Source organism: Trachypithecus francoisi, unplaced genomic scaffold, assembly GCF_009764315.1.
Source record: "Trachypithecus francoisi isolate TF-2019V2 unplaced genomic scaffold, Tfra_2.0 Lachesis_group3, whole genome shotgun sequence".
Classification (NCBI taxonomy): domain Eukaryota; kingdom Metazoa; phylum Chordata; class Mammalia; order Primates; family Cercopithecidae; genus Trachypithecus; species Trachypithecus francoisi.
The window spans coordinates 54,620,995-54,642,729 of NW_022681468.1; the positions used below are offsets into that span (position 1 = coordinate 54,620,995).

The window sequence follows — 21,735 nt, forward strand, 5'->3', positions numbered from 1 at the left end:
AAACATCTTAATAAGGGCTGTACGTTTTATTGTTATGTAACAAATTAAAACAACATTTGTTGTCTTTATCTACAAGTTAAGAATTCAGAAGCAGCTTAGCTGGGTGGTCCAACTCAAGGCTCTCATGAGGATGCAGTCTAGATGTTGGCCAGGCCTGCAGTTGCCTGAAGGCTTCACGGGGGCTAGAGGATCTGCTTTCCAAGCTCATGCATGCAACTGTCAGCAAGAGGCTCCTGTTCCTTGCTGGCTGCTTGCCTGAGACCTCAGCTCTTCACTACCTGGGCCTTTTCTTAGGGTATAACATCCGGCTTCCCCTAGAAGAAGTGATGAAACAGACACTGAGACCAAAAGACCAAGACAGAAGCTGTGGTCCCTTGTATGATCTAAGCCTGCAAGTGACATACCAACATTTCTGCTGCATTGTATTTGTCACACAGACTAACCCTAGTATAGTGTGGGAGGAGACTGTATAAGGGTGTGAATACCCGGAGGTGGGGCTCTTTATGGCCTCTGGGAGGCTGGCTACCCCATGGTCACAGCTCTGTAGTGCCACTCAGTTTGCTTTCTGTAATTTGTCCCATGAAGTTAGAGTTCAGACCAGACTTCTCAGAGTTGTCTTCTTTTTCTAAACTGAAACTCAGTTTTCACTATTACCTCTTTATTAAAAAAATGGTTTGTTTAGAAATCTGAGAAAAATATTTCATTATAAAATATTCATAAAATTTTTGTTTTTTGTGAAAGTTATGACCATTTGCAGTAAGAAGGCCTGGTTATGCTCTGAAGCCGAAATGTCATTTAATTTCAGGTACATTCAATTCAAGTAAACTTTGCAGAAAGAAAATGGGTTTCATTTAGCTGCTCATTAGGGGGAAAAAAGTCTGTGCTAGGCTTTTCATTTATATTGAATTTTAAAACGGACCTGGAAGACTACACTTCTGCTTCACAATTCTTGCTGTTCTCTTCAGTTCTTTTTGATAGAAGCAAAATCAGCTTTCTAAGATAGTGTTGTATGTTTTTTACTGAGCAATATTCTCAGTGTCCCATAGCTCACTAGGTTCTTCCTGTAGTAAGAGTTATAAAAGTGAGCCTGGATGCGGTGGCTTATGCCTATTATCCCAGCACTTTGGGAGGCCAAGGTGGGCAGATCATGAGGTCAGGAGTTCGAGACCAGCCTCACCAACATGGTGAAACCTCATCTCTAAAAAAAAAAATACAAAAAATTAGCTGCGCACAGTCGTGCACACCTGCAGTCCCAGCTACTCGGGAGGCTGAGGCAGGAGAATCGCTTGAACCCAGGAAGCAGAGGTTGCAATGAGCTGAGATTATGCCACTGCACTCCAGCCTGGGTAACAGAGTGAACTCCATCTCAAAAAAAATAAAAATAAAAAGCACTCATGAAATCTTTAAAATTGAAAAGTTATATAAATCAGGTTTTATGTACTCTCAATTTTAAGCCTTTAACTTTGCCTTAAGACAGTATTTTTCCCACTGCAGATCCATAGTAGAGGATTATGAAATCAACTTAATGGAAACCAGCATTTTTTATTAATAAAATATACAAAATATCAGAGTACATGGTCCATGGTAAGGATATTTCAGTGATATGTACCTATGTACTGTACATATGTGTGGGTGTGTGTGCTGTGTTGTAAGATAAAATGTATTTCTTACAGTGGGTGGCATCCAAGTTTAAAAGCCAGCTGCCTTAAGGAATCTATTCTGTATGATGACAGGTGATTAAAACTAGATCACTTAAATGTAAGCAATACACTGAATTGTATTATTTGTTTTCTGTCACTGAATTAACTTGGCTTTCTTCCAAGAGTTGAGATTTCTGACAACCACAGATTTGTCAAAATGAACTAGAGCAACTCAAGTGTTTTTGTTTTTGTTTAAAGGGAATATTTTGTTTTTTTAAACAGGTCAGTCAGATGAATTCCCTTGAACAAGAATTGGAAACAATTCATTTGGAAAATGAAGGCCTGAAAAAGAAACAAGTAAAACTGGATGAGCAGCTCATGGAGGTAAGTTTCTCAGCAGATGGCCTTAGCTATGAAGAATATTTTAATCCATGAATGAGCCATTTGTTGGGAGAGACTAGACATGGCATTGAATTCCCGTTGTGAAAATCTAAGTACACCGCCAAGTTGAATTCTTTGGTCTGTCTTACCAAGTTTTATAGACAACTTTGCTTAATTATACTGTCATAGGAAGCCATACTGCTTTTCAGAGGAAGTAATAATGATGACCTAAAATGCAAAGACCTGTACCTCTGCAAATCCAGGTTGCAGGGACTCTCTGATTAGCCAAGGGGCCCTGAGCACTCTTGCCATCACCGTGTTTATGCCAGTTCCCCTGATCCCTCCTATATTGCAGCATTTTATAGACATGATTGATCTCTAGCACCGTCTTCAGTTGGGAAATCCATGCGGGAAATTTGAGAGCATTAACATTTGGAAGTTTTCATTTCAAGTGCTGCTATTCTTCATTACTACATTTAGAACTCAGCACTGCTTTGTGAGAGGTACATCTAATAACTATGAAAATGTATTTGTGGCCAGGCATGGTAGCTCACACCTGTAATCTCAGCACTTTGGGAGGCTGAGGCAGTCAAATGGCTTAAGTCCAGAAGTTCAAGACCAGCCTAGGCAACATGGCGAAACCCTGTCTCTACAAAAAAAAAAAAAAACACAAAAATTAGCCAGGTATGGTGGTATATACCTCTAGTCCCAGCTACTTGAGAGGCTGAGGCACGGGGATTGCTTGAGCACAGGAGTTGGAGGTAGCAGTGAGCCGAGATCACGCCACTGCACTCCAGCCTGAGCAACAGAGAGAGACCCTGTCTCAAAAAGAAAGAAAAAAAACTGGATTTGTAAAACTAACTTGTCAGCTTGGACTTTGGGTTCCAGTCTTCTAGATTGTTATATCCTATAATTAAACTAAGTATTCAGAAAACAAACTTATGTATAAATCCTTCTTAAGGATTTCATTGATATACGTTGGGTAGATGTAATTAGTCAATCTAACATTTAGTGAACTATAAGACTTATGTAAGGCAGAGAAGAACATGTAGAAATTTTTTGTGCTCTTAAAAAGTACTATGTATACACTTATTTTTAAATCCAGAATTATAAAAAGAAATGGGGCCAGGCACAGAGGCTCACGCATATAATCCCAGCACTTTGGGAGGCCGAGGCAGGTGGATCACCTGAGGTCAGGAGTTCGAGACCAGCCTGGCCAACATGGTGAAACCCCATCTCCACTAAAAATACAAAAAAATTAGCTGGGCATGGTGGTGGGCGCCTGTGATCCTAGCTACTCAGGAGGCTGAGGCAGAAGAACTGCTTGAACCCGGGAGGCAGAAGTTGCAGTGAGCTGAGATCACGCCACTGCACTCCAGCCTGGGCAACAAAGCCGGACTCCATCTCAAAAAAAAAAAAAAAAAAAAAAAGAGGAAAAAGAAGAAGTGGAGCCATTTTTTTCTTTTATGAAGCTGACCACATGCAAAGGCAGCTTTTAAAAACCAAGCACCAAGCACTGATTTTTAATGTGAAATATGGGCATACATATAGCACTAACATTTAAGTCACCAGTGAAGTTTGTCAATTTTGTGTTCTCTGATCTGTCAGCTAAAGGGGAAATTCATGAAACTTTAGTGAAATCTAAACCATTTTTTTTTAACAGCAATAAAATGAATGCATTCAAAACTGAGCTGTGGGCTGTACTTAGATATAGACGTGCTTGTCTCATGAAATACAATTATATACTCTGAGGAATAAGATGTCTAAAACTAAGCCCATATTGTCTAGTATCAAACTGAAAAGTAGCAGTGTGTACTTAGTCACCGGAGAGCCTTTCCAGAGGCTCTGCCAAGAGGCCAGTTCTTCTCCCGCCTGTTCCCCTGTCTTACCAGGCACCCGTTGACAGTATTAGCCATCATAAGCAATTTCCCCATGTTTTTTTCTGACCTAGTAGTAAATATTTGCTAACAGAGGAGGAAAATTAAGTGTTCTTGACACTGGAGCCAAATAGCTAAGGAAAAAGCATGAATTTTTCTATTTGAACACTGAAAAGAACATCTCATACCTGTTTATTCAAATGAAGCTTTCATTAGGAAATGGAACCGAATTATTGGCTGGGTGCGGAGGTTCATGCCTGTAATCCCAGCACTTTAGGAGGCTGAGGCAGGCGGATCACAAGGTCAGGAGTTCGAGACCAACCTGGCTAACATGGTGAAACCCCATCTCTACTAAAAATACAAAAATTAGCTGGGTGTGGGGGCACGCACCTGTAATCCCAGCTACTCAGGAGGCTGAGGCAGGAGAATCTCTTGAACCTGGGAGGCGGAGGTTGCATTGAGCCAAGATCATGCCACCGCACTCCAGCCTGGCCGACAGAGCAAGACTCCATCTCAAAAAAAAAAAAACAAAAAACGCTATAGATTTATACAAATGGGATATTTTTTTGAGATTCTGTCACCCAGGCTAGAGTACAGTGGTGTGATCACAGCTCACAGCAGCCTTGAATTCTTGGGCTCAAGCAATCCTCCCGCCTCAGCCTCCCAAAGTGTTGGGAGTTCCCTGATCCCTCCTATATTACTCCAGATTGGAGTGTTTAAAAACAGTGTTATTGGCCGGGCGCAGTGGCGTGCACCTGTAGTCCCAGCTACTCAGGAGGCTGAGGCAGGGAACTGCTTGAACCCAGGAGGTGGAGGTTGCAGTGAGCCGAGATTGCACCACTGCATTCCAGCCTGGGTGACAGAGCAAGACTCCATCTCAAAACAAACAAACAAAAACAGTGTTATTTAGGTATAATTCACATACTATATAGTTCACATATTTCAGGTGTACAATTCAATAGTTTTTAGTATAGTAATTTTTAACCTGTGATAAACATATAACTAACACAGAATTTGCCATTTTAACCATTTAAAAATGTACAATTCAGTGGCATTCATTAAATTCACAACATCCTACAACCATCACCACTACTTCCAAAACCTGTTCATCACACCAAACAGAAGCTGTAGCTATTAAGCAGTAACCATTCCCCCTCTCCAGCCCTACAAATTGGATTTTTATTTATAGTGTGCTATCTATAGAGCAGGTTAATTTGGGGGATGTACAGTGTGTCCCAGCTCACCTGAGGGGTAGGTACACTCCTTCTCACTCTGGCAGGGATTCTTACCTGATTGGAGCAATGGTGGTGGGCTGGGCAGGGACAGGTTTCTACATCAGAATCTCTGGAATCGGGATTTGAGCAAAGCTGTCTTCCAGGTTCTGATCTGACATGTGCACTCCCTTGGGGGAAGTAGTCTCTCCTCATCTCTATGTACTAGTTTAACAGTCACGGTTCTAATATAACACATCCCCCCACTGTAATTAAAGATCACAGATCACTAGACTAGGAAAAGGGAAAATTAGGGCTAGAATTTGACTCCTACTTCAGGACTTTTTCAATGTGAGCGGTTCAATAAATTCGTTTTGAACATTCAGCAGAAGGGTTACAGACTGTATCAGCAGTTCTCGAGTCTGTTGTGTACCTCTGATAGCCAACATTTCAGACACTTAACAAAAATGGTTTATATAGTTTATACTTCTTTCTGCATCTCCAAGTGGCAAGAGATTTAACGTCAGATCCGTTCCATACTGGACCTGGAATAATCTTTTTTATTTATTTTTAAACAGAATCTGGCTCTGTCACCAGGTGGGAATGCAGTGGCACGATTTCAGCTCATTGCAACCTACGCTTCCCAGATTCAAGCAATTTTCCTGCCTCAGCCTCCCAAGTAGCTGGGATTACAGGCACCCACCACCATTCCCGGTTGTATTTTTAGTAGAGACAGGGTTTTACCAAGTTGCCAGGATGGTCTCCATCTCCTGACCTCATGATCCGCCCACCTTGGCCCCGCAAAGAGCTGGGATTACAGGTGTGAGCCACCACACCCGGCATTTTTTTTTTTTTTTTTTTTTTTTTTGAGACGGAGTCTCACTGTCACCCAGGCTGAAGTACATTGGTGTGATCTTGGCTCACTGCAATCTCCGCCTCCCAGGTTCAAGCAATTCTCCTGTCTCAGCCTCCCGAGTAGCAGGGACCAAAGGCAACGTGCCACCACGCCTGGCTAATTTTTGTACTTTTAGTAGAGACGGGGTTTCACCATGTTGGCCAGGCTGGTCTTGAACTCCTGACCTCAAGTGATCCACCCACCTCGGCCTCCCAAAGTGTTAGGATTACAGGTGTGAACCACTGCACCTGGCCTGGACCTGGAATCTTCTACATCATTATATTGGGAGGGGCACAAATAGGATACAGTAAGTGAAGATGCACTTGCAGAATTAGAATTGTAGGACATTTTAATGTCTGTAAAATTTATATACAGAAAAATGTAAATGTTGGTCTTTCATATGCTCTTATTCATGTATATAATAGACCTAATTAGTACTGTTCTTTCTCTTTTTATAACTCATACTTTTCTCTTTTTATAACTCCTGTAATTTTCTCTTCTTTTTGTTTTGTCTATGGCTAACCTGTACCTAGAACTCAGTGGTTGGAAGTAGCAGAGAAGGGTGCAGTTCTCTGCCTGAGATAGTGTGTGAAGGTAGAACATTCTCTTACAATGAACTTTCATAGCATGGAGCCATCTCATTAAACCCCTTGCTCATGTTATCATTTCTATTGATTATAACAGTTAATAAGTACTTAAGCTAAGAGCCAGTATTCATTTTGTTTTAATGGTATGTCTGTTTACATCAAACTTTTCCTTAGTATTTAAAGCATTATTATGTATGAAGAAAATTATCCCACTGATATAAAATTATGGGATAATTCTCCATAATTTTAATCATAAAAATAAAGTGGTTTTCTGAATCTACAACTAGAAGTATCTCAAAGTGGGCAATGCGCCTGTCCCCACCTAGAAATTTAGATATAAGGAAATGGATAGTGGCTCTGACATTTCATGGTAACATTTAGTTATAGCCGAGTCTTAGAGGTTCTTTTCCACCTTTCTCACACAAGCCTGGAGGTGCCGCTTCTTGAATTTAGTACTTGGTCATGTTTGTTGCATGCTCTGCATATTTATAGATGTGAGGTGGCCTGCCTCACTGGCCAAAATGCCGTGCATCCTCCTCCCTTTCCTCTCCCCCACTTTGACTGGCATGTTGGTACACATTTCCTCATTGTCTTGAATTCTTCCATTCCATGTTCTCCAGTTCCCAGATGTTCTAGGGTATTATTGCTTTATGCCCCAGAATTGTCTGTCTTGTGCTCTTTAATCTAAGGGTATAACTACATACTGATAAACTAAAGGTAGGTTAAAATAATTTTAGATGCAAGATGAGGTTCTTCAAAAAAATTACTAACTTGGGGTTGGAAAAAAATGTAGTCATTGAACATTTAAGAATCTTTATGAATGGTAAGTAAAGTGGTAAAACCCTAAAGCATAACCACTTTCTCCAACCCCAGTTTTTAAAAGGGGGGAGGCAGTTTTTCCAGTGTAAGAAAAAATGAAATAGAATTCAGATGCATTATGTACATCATGCCCTTAATATCACTCCAGAGTTGGGAAGGGTTTTTTTTTTAAAGCCTAAAACTTTTAAGAAAGGCTACTTATTAAGCATATTCTCTGCTAAGTGAAATAGCTTTTCTCATTTCCTCAGGCCCATATGCTGTCCTGTTTCCAAGTTTCAGTGGATCTGGGGTTATTAATGAATTCATAGTCTTCATTCCTCACTGCCTGACACCATCAAGGGCAGTTCTGGGATTGAAGGGACTCAACTGACCAGGACTTTGCCCTTGTCCTTCAGATGCAGCACCTGAGGTTCACTGCGACGCCTAGCCCGTCCCCTCATGCTTGGGATTTGCAGCTGCTCCAGCAGCAAGCCTGTCCGATGGTACCCAGGGAGCAGTTTCTGCAGCTTCAACACCAGCTGCTGCAGGCAGAAAGGATAAACCAGCACCTGCAGGAGGAACTTGAAAACAGGACCTCCGAAACCAACACACCACAGGTGTGAAGCTCTCTCTTCTCTAGTAGTAGATCACCTGTTAGTCACCTATTAATTTTACCTGTTTATTTGAAAGTTATACCAGTTCAAAGGTGGAGAGAAAGAACCTAAATCTGATGGCACACATCTGTAGTCCCAGCTACTTGGGAGGCTGAGACGGGAGGATCGCTTGAGGCCAGAGGTTTAAGGCTGCAGTGAGCTACAATCATGCCTGTGAATGGCCACTGTCCTCCAGCCTGGGCATCATAGCAAGACTCCATCTCTTAAATTTAAAAAACAAAACAAAATCACAACCCTAAATCTTCTTTCAGAGTTATATTTTACCTGTATGACAAATCCACAGAACTGCAGTGCTGTTTTTTGGGCTGTGCAGTGCTACTTTAGAGTTCTCAGCTTCTAAGCTGAGTCATTTAGTGTTCTGGGTCTCCTTTGCCCGTTTGTAATAGACAATGAAGTATCAGGATCACTTAAACATAGTGTACAATTGGCCTAATGTTCCCATCCCATGCCAAAAATATTACAAAATTTAAATGTGGCTAGGATATGCGCTACTAACAAAGTATACTGAGCTTCCCTGTGCTAGAGCCCTGCAGCCTGCTGCATCCCATGAAAATCACAAATGAGGACTTTTCACAACAAATAGAGTATGTAGTCAGTGACATCTTTCTAGTTGACATAGTTCATACAACTATTTAAGAAAGTAAAAGTCTTCTCATTGTTTGTTAGCATGATCCCAGCTCACCACCACATCCAATCTTATATTACTTAGATTTTCAAGTACTCATAGTTATTTCTCTTTAGTACCTCATTCATCATCCCTTTCTCAGAAGTTTAACTCTTGGGGCTTGCCCATTTAGTTAATTCAGAATCAGGAATAAAACAGAAATTCCTTCTTTGTGGAATTCAACGTTAATGCTTTCTGGTTTGCATGTGCTTGTGTGTTCAGATACCTTGCCTGATAAGGAATTTCCCATCTCTTATTTGAATCCCCTCAGCATGACTTTGCAAAGTCACATTAGCCCTGGAACTCTACATAGGAACAGTTCTGTTTCTTCTGCTAGTATCCATCCATGCTTAATTACTAAGTACTCCTACCACTTGTCAGTTCTAATAAACTTTTCCCTCTACATCCATACCTATGCTGTATTTCTAATGAACTTCAGAAGGTCTTTGTCTTATGAGCTTTAAAATCTGTTTTTGGAAGCTTTATACATACTTCTTCAACTTCCCAATATTAAAGTTCTTAAATTGTGATGGTCGAGTGTTAGATGCTTTAACTCCCCAGTATATAATTGAACTACAAAACTTTGATCTTGGTTTTTAGTGGACCTTCTGACCAAATGATCCACCAGGATTCTACTCATTGCTCTCGTACACACTATTTTCAAAGCCTGCTGTTTCCAACCCACCCACCAATGTTAAAAAAAATATCCTTTTCCTTCAATTCCTTCAGGATTAGACAAACACTAAGATTTTTGAAAGAAAAAAAAAATCCTCCAACCAGATGACAGGGTGGACTGCTTATTACTCTCACCAGAATGCTACTGCAGGCTCACTTCCCACTGCTGAGCTGACACTAATTTTAAGAATACAGAATATTGTTAAATCTGCATGTTTCTGTGTGTGGAGTGATGTGATCTCTTCTGCATTCTGTGTTGCTTTGCTTGCCTATGTATTGTTAATGTGTATGCTTTTAACAATTGTTTGCATTATAAATGTGTGAATTTAGACTCCCCCTAAAAACTCATTCTGACATGAGGGTGAAGTGTACCACTTGCCTTCTTTCTCTAGGCCTTGCTACCGGAGCAGCGAGCAGTGCATGCAGATTCCTACAGAAGGATTGGGCACCTGTGAAAACTGGGCTGCTATCGCTGGCATTTCTTACCATGGCAGACAGATGCACACACCCACCCATGCACACACACCACACACAGAGACATAAGCTGTGTTGGAATTAAGTGCTCTTTTGAATTATTTTATTATTTTTACTGTTAAACCTTTGCAGTATTATGTCTCTTATTTATGTAGAAATGACAGATCTTGTGAATCAAATTCACAAACATCAACTTGTTACAAATCATTTTATTTATACCCTTTAAAGAGTGTGGATTTAAGATTCTTGAAAGGATGTAGTCTATATATTTTCTCATTCCATATGTTGTAACTATTTTTAACAAAAGGTACTACTTTTATATATGGAATTTGAAGAAAATCAGGGTTATTTATACTGTTTTGTATAAGATGTATAAATCTTTTTGACAGGAAATTTTTGATGAAACAATAAAATAAATTTTAAGTATATGACTGCCTTTGTTTTTCCTGTTTTTCTACTCTTTTTGCCAACTCTTCTTTGAATTATCTCTTATGTTTTTTTGTTTTGCTTTGTTGTTGGGCACATAGACATCAGACATTTTATATTTATATGTTTGAACTTTAAAAAGCTATTTTTTTTAAATGTAGTCCTTTTTAAAAGCTAGATGTCCTCCAGGCCCAATTTTTTGTAACTTACTTCCTGCATTAGACCTTTGCCTGTTACAGTTTTTATCCTCAGGATAGTTACTACAATGATTTAGGGTTTCTTTTATGATTGTTATTACTTAGTATCCAAACAGATGGTGGCCTTTGACTCATGTTTGGTCATTCTGCATGTCTTTTAAAGTCTCTCTTAACTACCATCAGCTATTAACACCTTTATGAAATCTGAAATTCCTTATGGGGACATTTGGGTGGACTGCAGAGGGATGGGGGTTGCATTCTAGGTCTCTCTCCTCTCCAAAACCCACTTACTCCTTAACCCATCACTGTTGTGTGAGGAGATTTTTAATTTTCAATCTGCTCTGGTAGTAAACTCATCCTCCAATCCAGGTGTGTGCTTCACGTTTACAAGTGGGAAACAGATGACTAGAAAAATTGGCAGGAAGAGGCTGATTATTATGAAGAAAGAAACCACCCTCACAGTTATCAGCCACGTCAAAGGAAAAACAGACATGCATATTGCAAGCTGTTGGAAATGTTGGGAAACCCTGAATCTATTCCGTGCTTGTTTTGGTGTTGAGAGGCCCACAACATTGCAAAGTCCCAAATCACAGATGGGAAGTTGATAACTGTCTTTTAAGTTACTTTGGATTTCCATTTTACTAGAAGTACACACAGGTATTAAATTTTGGGTTTTAAGAATTTTGCTTTATATCAGGGGGATGATGGTAACACAGGTAAGATTCTTTTGTTTTTTAAATCTGATTCTTTCTCTGATAGGGTTACTTTTCTGACCTGTGCAATCCATGCAGGGCTCAAAACTCTCATTTCATGAGAAATCCATCCTGCCTGTTACAAAGGCAAAACATTTGCTGTCCTTTCTTTAGGCATCTTGTGGGGAAAATAAACCAGTGTTTTCTTTTCAGTGTGACATGATTTTCGAATAATATACTTTTCTTCCCTTCAGGGAAACCAGGAACAACTGGTAACTGTCATGGAAGAACGAATGATAGAAGTTGAACAGAAACTGAAACTAGTGAAAAGGCTTCTTCAAGAGAAAGTGAATCAGCTGAAAGAACAAGTGAGCCTCCCTGGTCATCTCTGTTCACCCACCTCACATTCCAGCTTTAACGCCAGTTTTACATCCCTTTATTGCCATTAACTCATTAACTTATGTTGTCTAATAAAGGCAAATTCTATTATAAATGTCTATAAGAACTTAGGATTTCCTGTCCCTCATACCGCCCCAAAAATATGAACTGTGTATTTTTTCCAAAGCTCTCTTTAAGGCATATTTGTCCACAATTTAAAAGTGTAAATCTTTGCTAACATGATTCACATGGACCTAAGATTTTAAAGATCAAAAAATATATATTGATTCACATGGACCCAAAGCATATCCATTCACATGCTTTAGGTCCATGTGAATCAATAGATTTTTCTCTGCCCGAGACAGGAAATACTCCTGTTTAAATTGAAAAATGATATTGGTAAAAAAAAAAAAAAAAAAATTGGGGGGTAATAAATGGAGCTTTAGCTTTCCTGTTCCCAACAGCTTATGAAAACCTCAAAAAGTATCTTATTGCTACAGCGACTCCAAAAAGATGTAGTTTGAATTACAGTCTAGACCCCAGATTCCAGGACCACTAAACAGCCTGCTCCTTTTCACCTGCTGGTGGCAGATGTGGCTTTGGTGTTTAGAAATTAGTTGCGCCTCCACTAAAGAGACAAGCAGAAAGTACTACCCTCTGGGAGAGTGTTATAGCCTCTCTGGAAGCTGAGATGAACATGTTGGGTGGGGGGTAGAAATTGCCCAACCTAGTTCTTTAGATACTTAAAACCTAAGAATAACCCCAGAGAGGGTCTGAATTCAGCTGTAGACAGGAACTTTCTGTTGCCCTGTATCTTAATACACAGGGAAGAAAAAGTCCCGTTTAGTAAGCATTTATCCATTCAGTTCTTTACGTATTCAAGCATTCAGCACATAGTTACTGTGGGCCAGGTCCTGCCGTGGGCACATGGATACAACAGTCGCTGCCCGTATAGAATGCACTTACAAGGTGCCAAACATTTGGCCAAATGGTAGGTTCAGAAGTGAGTGGGATCCGTCCTGTTTTCAGTAGAGGGGAACACAAGAGAAGAGATATTTGATCCAACCCAGGAGTTTAAAGAAAGCTTCCTAAAGACCTCTTAATCTGCATCTTGAGGGTTAAGATTTCACCCAGTAAAGAAAGTGTGGGGAAGGGCATCCTAGGCTGTGGGAACGTCATGGAGTTATGACCACATGTGGGGTGTGGACACGTATAAACACTTCAGCATTGCCAGTTCACACTGTCCTGGGAGAGGCAGCAGGAGAGACTGGAGAGGAAGGGGGAACAGGACAGTAGGCCTCCAGTGCTGAGCCAAGGAGCCTGATTTTTATTCTATTAGTGATGAAGAAATATCAACGTGTTTTTTTAAGGAGAGGAAGGGAGGGAGGAAGGAAAAAAAAGTTGTATTTGGGAAGTTCAACAGAGACTAGTTTCTGAAATGTTATGTGATGCCTGCCAAACATCTAGGTTCTGAGCTTGAGAGTGCTGTCATCCTTATCCCTGCCCTAATAGGTTAAGTTACTCTTTAATTACTCTTTATTCTCATAAACCTTTATACTTTTAGATGCCTTACTTGAAATTGGGTGTAAAATGAACATTTAAAAGGTAACATGGGAAGGTGGTATGGAAAATATTAACCAGAACAACAATGAAAGTATCCCAAGGCTGCTAACAAGTTTTCCCACCCCAACCTAGACCATATATTCTAACTATAAAGATTAGACTAGACAAAGCCCCATGCAAAACAAAACAAAACAAAGACATTTCAGGAAAAGTAACTGCCCAAATCTTATCTCTGTTATAATACATGAGCTATATTTTTAGATAATCAGTGAGTTGTAGTTATGAATGGGAAGTTCAAGCATCTGTTACAAGCAGAGTTAAACAGTCCACACCTGACACCTCAGGAATTTAAGTTTTAAAAGTATTTTATGTTTTTAAAGAATAAATAAAGAAATAATGCCTATTTAGGTAGAAAAAACCTTTTGTTTTGGTGCCCTCTAATATCAATCTGTTCTATTAGTAACCTACATCAACATCTTATGCAAAGAAATAGCTTGGAAAAAGTGGATTTGCTCCAATGGTATCCCTGATGCCAGGTCTGATGTTGAAGCTATATTGTAAAATAAAACAATATAATTAGAAGAAGTGATTTGCCTTTATAAAACAACAGTCCTTATGTCAGACCTTAAACCAAAGGTTTAAGAAGAGTTACAGAAATGGAGTCAAGATGTTTCTGGTTCTGTTTCTAGCTCTGCAAGAACACTAAGGCAGACGCAATGGTGAAGGACTTGTATGTTGAGAATGCCCAGTTGTTGAAAGCTCTGGAAATGACTGAACAGCGACAGAAAACAGCAGAGAAGAAAAATTACCTCCTGGAGGAGAAGATTGCCAGCCTCAGTAATATAGTTAGGAATCTGACACCAGCGCCACTGACTTCTACACCTCCTTTGAGGTCATAGCCAAACCAAAGGGTACACTCATATTTGTGCACTTTACTGAAATAGATGGAACATTTCAGAAGGTTCTCAACTTTTTTAACCTTTATTGGCTTAAAGTTAAAATTAAGCAACAGAACTGGAGTTTCCATTTATCATAATTAGTTTTTCTAAATAGACACTTAACGGGAGTTTGAAAATAAATACGTATTTCACTACTTAAATTATTCCCAAGATTTGAGTTTATTTTAAAATTCTAATAGCCACCAAGAATGTGGACGTATGAAAACAATTCAAGAACCTAAAAAATAGCAGTTTTGAATGAGTTTTTGTGGTTTGGTTTTTTTTTTTTAAATCATTATTACAAATCTATGTATAAAGTCTAGATATTTGACGTTTGAGATCTGATGAGAATGGTTGTTATAAACTGTATTTTAAAACCAAATGTAGGTGTTCTTACGTATTTAAATACTGGAAAGTTATTGTAATAGTTTTGGTTCTTTTAATTGGTAGACAATTAATTGGTAGAGTGTAATTGTTTGGTTAGGAGGCAGGGCTTATTAACCACTGAGGTCAGACAAACCCAAATCTGTAGAATTCTAACCTTCTAACACCTGTGGCAGTATTACCACTCTTTTGTATTATAGATTTAGAAGTGATTTACTCAATTGCACTCTTAACTAATGTTAAAGCTTACTTGCTTTAAACAGCCTTTTCTTTTCTTCTTTCTCTTAGAGGTTTCATTTGGGGAGCTGGTCTTCTAAGAAATGGATAAAGCCACATAATTAAAGCAGTTGAACTATAGGGAAAGCACTGAACAAACCACTTTGGAGTAAATAGCTACTCTTAGAAAAGAGGGATAAGCAGACCATGTAGGTTTTCTGTCTCTCAAATCTTGGAGTTCATGAACTTACTTGAGGTTGCCTCAAGAACTCAGGGAACAATACTGTAAACTGTCTTCCTGAACTACTGTAGGGCCTCTCTAAGAATCTGAAATGTATAAACCATGTGACCTCATTTATTTGTCTTATATATTTACAGCCATAGTAGAATTTTTATTTCTACGTTTTTAGTAAATTTAATATTCTGGGGGAAAAAAGGCCTTGATTTTAGGGTTAAAAACCTGACTTACAGACTAGTTTATTTAATATAGATCAAAATTTTCCATGTTTCTTATTCCTTCTATACCTCAAATCTGATTCTAAGAATTTCTTACTGTGATAATCATTGGCATGCCACCTGAGGTCAAGGAGTGCCAAATAGGACTCACCACTCATGCTCAAGATCAAAACTATAGAACAGTTACACATTTTAGATTCGGTAACTTTTTCTTCCAGTTATAATCTCTGCTTCTAGCCACTTCCACCAGCAGTTGGTGGAATACTTACTAGGTGCAGGGCAGTATCCAAGCTCATCACAACAACCTGCTTGTTTTCATGAGACAATAATCTGAAAAGTTCGCTTTGATATATTCCTGGAGGGCCAAGCCCATCCATTTACAAAAGGCGTAACAGCAAAATCGAGCACTGCTTTATGGGCAGGAACACAAGAGAAAGCAAACTGCCCAAGAAGTCATCGTGTCAGAAACTCAATCTCAACAAAATAATTTCCATCAGGGAATTTCAGGGTTTCTTGGGGCTTATGAGTCTCACCAGTCAACCCAGGAGGCCTCACTACAAGAGCCTTGACAAGGCACGGTTTTTTGTGGGACTGGGAGTTCACACTGATGAAGCAGACCTTTGAATTTTTGCACAGCTCTTGTCAGAAAGCCCTGACTTCTCCCTGGATATAGAGTTAATTTTAATCCTTCCCTATTATTATACTTCAAAATATTTGACATCTGCTATCATGCCTTCTTTAGATCTTTCTTCTGCGGTGCAAACATTTCTAGTAGGTGTTTAACTACTTGTATGGCATTAGCTTTCACAGAAAATTGTTTCACTTAAAACTATGGATTGGCCTAGGCTAAGGACAGACATAAACTAAGTACCTGTAGTGTATTTGTGATATGCGCCAAGTTACTCAAGGTTATTGCTGTCGGAACTGAACAATAATATTTCCCAGATAGCTGGCCTTAGCATGTGATCACAGTTGTTGTATTTTTAATTTTCGTCTTTTACACGATAAGAGGTGTAGGGTAATTTGTGTATTACCTATAAATTTGTATTTATGTGTATATAAAATGTACAATGAATGTAAATATGACTTTCTGGAAAGTTTAGACTACATTTAGAATCTCTATTCAAAATCAAAATGCTGCTCAAATGAAAGTGAATTTAACCAATATCTAGGTGCTTAATTTCTCGTTTTACCCCACTTATGAGATTGATGTTTCTCATAGTGAGGTTTTTCCCATACAGATACCTAAATGTATACATTTGTGCAACAATTTTTGAGAAGGTGAGTGGCAATTTATAATTTAGTTGGCAAATTGTAATAGAGCTTATAGCTTTTAAAAGACCTTTTAAAGAATTAAATGTAAACTTAAAATTACGTTTAGATGTTTCAAACTTTACAATAGCACTCTTCAAAATATTAAGTTATATGTATTATAGGCGTTTAGTTGCTTATTAAAAGCACTGATTTTTAAGGTTTTTTATTTAAGAACAATTATTTAAGATCATCTTAGAAGATGGGATCTTCATTTCAAGGAAAGGGAATCAAGTTTGCCTTTGTGATAATACGTTACACTAAGAAAAGGAAAATGTGGATAGTAAAACCCACCTCTCATCCTATCTTGCTCTCATCTGTTCTTTAGAAGCCTGCACTTAAGCTCAGATTTGTGAAGGGAGAGTAGAAGGGGAGAGGTAGAACCAGTGTTTTATTTATTTTTCTAAAATTCTTACTAAATCCAGAGTTTTAAAACTGTTTTAAATGTGAATTCTTCCCAGAAACTTCAATGCATTGCATATTTTACATAAGTAGATCATGAAGTCATAGACTTTCAAGGCATAGGAAGCGATATTACAGGTCTAGTATTCTAATAATGCACTAATACCCAGGGCAGATATTATGAGAAACTATTTCTTCTCTCAAGAATAAGGGTTTATGGCAGACTTTGCTTTTTTAACATGTGAGAAATGAATTTTTTATTTTGTGATTTATGTGATTTCTTTTTTTGCTGAGTGAAGGAAAAGAGAAATTATTGCTATTGTCAGCATCTTAAAGGTATTTCCAATCAAGGCAAGGCTAAGTGCTTTGTGATAGTGTTAAGCAAGTCATGTTTTGAATGGATTACCTGTAATGACGCATTGGAATGATACAATTATACAAGTAATGCCAAAAACCAAGTCAAAGCCTAATTAACCAAAGCACTCATTTAAAAATCATCATGTTTGGACCTATTTGGACCTGTCAGCACTGTCAAGTAGTTTTGGTTTTGTGGCATATGAATAGCTGTTTAACAAATCAAAGTTAGCTTTTTGCTTCTCAGCTGTTTTGGACAATACAAGTTCTTAATGGGGAGACATTATCATGGCATGACTTAAGGGAACATTGGTTTTGTGAAGAAAACAGATCATCTAAAGCCATCTCTATATTTCTGTTCAGATAAAGATTAATGAGTTATGTGTTTATATCAGCTTTGTATATTTCATCTTAGCCATTCTATCCTAGAAAGATTTTAATGTGAGCTTAAAATGTAAATAAATAATTTTGCAAACATGCCTTTTGGTTTCTATATACCCTGACTTTTTAAATAAAGTTTCAGTGTGTTTTTCATTGGTCTTTAGAATGATATCAAAATATTTCACCAAACACATTCTATAAATGCAGAATCTCAGCCCGCACTCCAGACCTACTAAATCAGAATCTTCATTTTAAAGAGATTCCCCAAGTGATTTGTATAGGACTTAGAGCATTGAGATTCCATTTCTATTCTAGAAGGATGACTTTCACACCAGCCAGCTTGGGGTCCCTGTATACTGTGGTGGTGCATAGTTTACCTGCAGAATCATGACTTAACCTTGGGCAAGGCCCCATTTGTGATTTTGGGTGCGTCAAAGGTGGCTTTATTTCACCTTGCCATCTTTATGGATGGCTCAGACTTTAATTGAGCTCATGAATGATGAGATATACATAGTTGGAAACTCAAACAACTTAAAAGCATGTTAATATGCTGAACACCGAAATGTAGAATTGGAAATGTTGGCCAAACTAGACCCATCTCGTGAGCCCTGTTGTATTGAATTTCAAAGCTTTTATACCAACCTCACACTGCCTTTTCCTGGCAGAAACTACCAGTATTCCCATTTTATGGATGAGAAAAATAGAGCTTAGCACACTCAAGGCCACACTGCCAGCTAAGTAGGGGACTTGGGACTGGGGGCTCAGGTTTGTCCGAGTTGCAACACTTGTAGCAATTCCTACTTCTGGCAGAACATTTTATCAGTATTGGTTCAATGGCAACCATGTACACTGCACTCTGAAAGGTACTGTATAAAACATTCCTGCCATCTGTTTGTGGTAGAGTGATTAAGATTTACACAGAAAAGAAGATCAGAAAATCTGCATCCATACGGAAGACAATCAAGTGTTGACAGACTCTGTGCTATGAGCACCGAGATAGGATTAGTGTCAAGTGTGTAAGGTCCTCAACCTAGAATTCAACATAATTCTGCACTTCACTGAGATTTGTGCAGTCTGTGTGTTTTGTAGTCTTATTTACTGTGCAAAATCACAAACAGTAATTTTCTAATATGTACTTGATGCCCATTTTCCCCATAATGTTATGTTTTGGCCATAAGACTGGAATTCTCACCTAAATTGTGAAATGTCTATTATATAATCTCCCGATCAAAAGGTTAAATTTCACCCAGAAGTGCTTTCTATTCTTTGTTTGGTTGCTTCACTTGCAAAACAGGAGACCTGGCTAGTTTTGACAAAGACTTTTTTAAAATTCCAAATAAAGTTAAAATTCCAAAGCAGAGAACTGTATAACTAAATCAGTGAAATGTTGTAGTGAGTAGGCAACAATGTAAAATAGAGCTGAATACCCTTATGTTAAAATAATATTTAATTCTGAAAAATGATTACATGAAATATGCTTTACTAGTTAAGGCAAAATAGGCAGCTCTTAACAGTGCTTACAGCCCAGATGAACATTTACCAATCCTTTTTCTTTCCTGTTTGGAGGCATATCTGTCTTCAAGATCAAGCAATAAGTAAGTACTGACCCTGTGTGGCAGGTACTAAGAGGTTACCTAGTATTAAAGTACTATGAACAATAAAAGGAACTCTTTAAAACTGTCAATGTCAAAAAAAAAAAAAAGATGTGGCAATGTTCCAAATTAAAGGAGTCTAAGTAGACATGGTAACTAAATGTAGTACCTAATCTTGGACTAGATTCAGAGAAGAAAATGTAAAGCAGGTGGTCCCCAGCCTCCTGGGCATTAGGAACCAGGCCACACAGCAGGAGGTGAGCAGCCAGTGACCAAGCAAAACTTCATCTGTATTTACAGCCATTCCCCATATCTCCCATTACCGCCTGAGCTCTGCCTCCTGTCAGAGCAGCTGTGGCATTAGATTCTCATAGGAGTGCAAACCTTATTGTGAACTGCACATGCAAGGGATCTAGGTTGCGCATTCCTTCGGAGGATCTAACTAATGCCTGATGATCTGTCACTGTCTCCCATAACCCTCAGATGGGACCGTCTAGTTGCAGGAAAACAAGCTCAGAGCTCCCTCTAAGTCTACATTATGGTGAATTATATAATTATTTCATTATATATTACAATGTAATAATAGAAGTAAGGTGCACAATAAACATAATGCATTTGAATCATCCCAAAACCATCTGTCCCCTTTCAACCCTGGTCCGTGGGAAATTGTCTTCCACAAAACCAGTCCCTGGTGCCAAAGAGGTTGGGGACCACTGCTATAAAGGACATTGAATTAACTGACAAAATTGGAGTATGGATAGTAGCTTAAAAAAGAATATTATATCAATATTAAATTACTGAAGTTAGTTACATTTATGTAAAAGTATCTTCTACAAAAGTATACACTGGTGTATTTAGGAATAGCGACTACAATATATGCAACTTATTTTTTTTTGAGAGGAGTCTCGCTCTGTCGCCCAGGCTGGAGTGCAGTGGCATGATCTGGGCTCACTGCAAGCTCTGCCTCCTGGGTTCACGCCATTCTCCTGCCTCAGCCTCCTGAGTAGCTGGGACTACAGGTGCCTGCCACCACGCCTGGTTTTTTTTTTTTTTTTTTTTTTTTTTTTGTATTTTTAGTAGAGACGGGATTTCACTCTGTTAGCCAGGATGGTCTCGATCTCCTGACCTCATGATCCACCCGTCTCAGCCTCCCAAAGTGCTAGGATTACAGGTGTGAGCCACCGTGCCTGGCTGATGCACACATTATTCTTAAATGATTCAGAAACAAAATTGCTCAGGCATGTGCACACATGTGTGAGGGAGAATGTGAGAGAAATAAGACAATGAAGCAAGGATTATTTATATTATCATTGTGATCCTATTTGTAAGTTTGAAATGACTTCCAATTAAAATGTTTGAAGTGTTATGGATAAAAAAAATATACTGTGTGGTGTCAAGCACCTTAACTTTCCTTGCCCTCGTAGCTACTCTGAAGAATAGATGGTATTCCGAGCAAAAACTCACTAGAAACCATTTATGCTAGCCTAACCATACACCTATAGTTTATTATGAAAAGTTCAGCACCGGCCGGGTACAGTGGCTCATGCCTGTAATCCCAGCACTTTGGGAGGCCGAGGCAGGTGGATGACAAGGTTAGGAGATTTGAGACCATCCTGACTAACACGGTGAAACCCCATCTCTACTAAAAATACAAAAATTAGCCAGGCATGGTGGCACGTGCCTGTAAATTCCAGCTACTCGGGAGGCTGAGTCAGGAGAATTGCTTGAACCCGGGAGGCAGAGGTTGCAGTGAGCCAAGATCGCACCATTGTACTCCAGCCTGGGTGACAGAATGAGACTTCATCTGCAAAAAAGAAAAAAAAAAGAAAAAAGAAAAGAAGCACCATATTCAGTGCTGTCTAGTGATAAGTCACTCAGCACTATTTCTCGTATCATTTCTTCTTTTGTCCTTGCTCTCTCCCCACCCCTTTGTCCTGATTCCTATGTATTCTCCAGATACCACATGTAAAGTTTCAACAGTGTCCATGCAAGTCACAGTAGGTATAATAAATGCCACCCACCATATCTTACTTAAGTGGCATGACCTGGTAGCAACTTACTTAAAATATTGCCAGTAAAGGTCAAAGTAAGGATTTAAATGTTATACTAAGGTTATGCATAAATTAAAGAAGTTCTATTGAACTTTTCCAAGTTGTCTTCCTTACCCTCAAATACTGGTGTGGGAGCCCCTCTGTGCTCATGGAAGCACCCTGTGAATTCCCAGTTGAAGCAGGTACTACTCTATAAGTAACTGCCTACTGACCATTCTGACTTCCACTAGACTAAGATTTTCTCAAGACGAGAACTGATGTCTTATTCAGCATGGTATTATTCCCAGTTCCCAACTTGATGCTGGAAACAAAATTGGTGCTCAAATATTCATTATGTGAATGGAAGACTGTACATTTCTATTTTAAGTTTGTCTTCCTGAAGTAACACTCATAGGAGAATATGTATGCTAATTGTTTTCTGTATATGATTTGCTAATTGTTTTCTGTATATGATTTAATAGTGTTTTTCTTTTCTTTTTTTTTTTTTTTGAGACAGTGTCTCACTCTGTCACCCAGGC

The 21,735-nt window shown here is 38.8% G+C and overlaps 1 protein-coding gene across 10 annotated transcripts in view; it reads left to right on the forward strand.

Annotated features, from left to right (window-relative positions):
* NIN (ninein) overlaps positions 1-17,723 on the forward strand; it is a 110,859-nt gene extending 93,136 nt beyond the window's left edge. For 6 of the 10 annotated variants that reach the window (XM_033188073.1, XM_033188078.1, XM_033188069.1 and 3 more), the window contains 4 exons: positions 1,923-2,024; positions 7,806-8,006; positions 11,446-11,559; positions 13,822-17,723. In XM_033188073.1, coding sequence (XP_033043964.1) covers positions 1,923-2,024; positions 7,806-8,006; positions 11,446-11,559; positions 13,822-14,031 — 627 coding nt within the window. In that variant the 3' untranslated portion in view covers positions 14,032-17,723. Of the gene's footprint in view, positions 1-1,922; positions 2,025-7,805; positions 8,007-9,794; positions 11,422-11,445; positions 11,685-13,821 lie in introns of those variants that run through there. The other 4 variants (XM_033188077.1, XM_033188075.1, XM_033188072.1 and 1 more) reach the window with 4 other exon arrangements.
* The last annotated feature ends 4,012 nt before the right edge of the window (positions 17,724-21,735 follow it).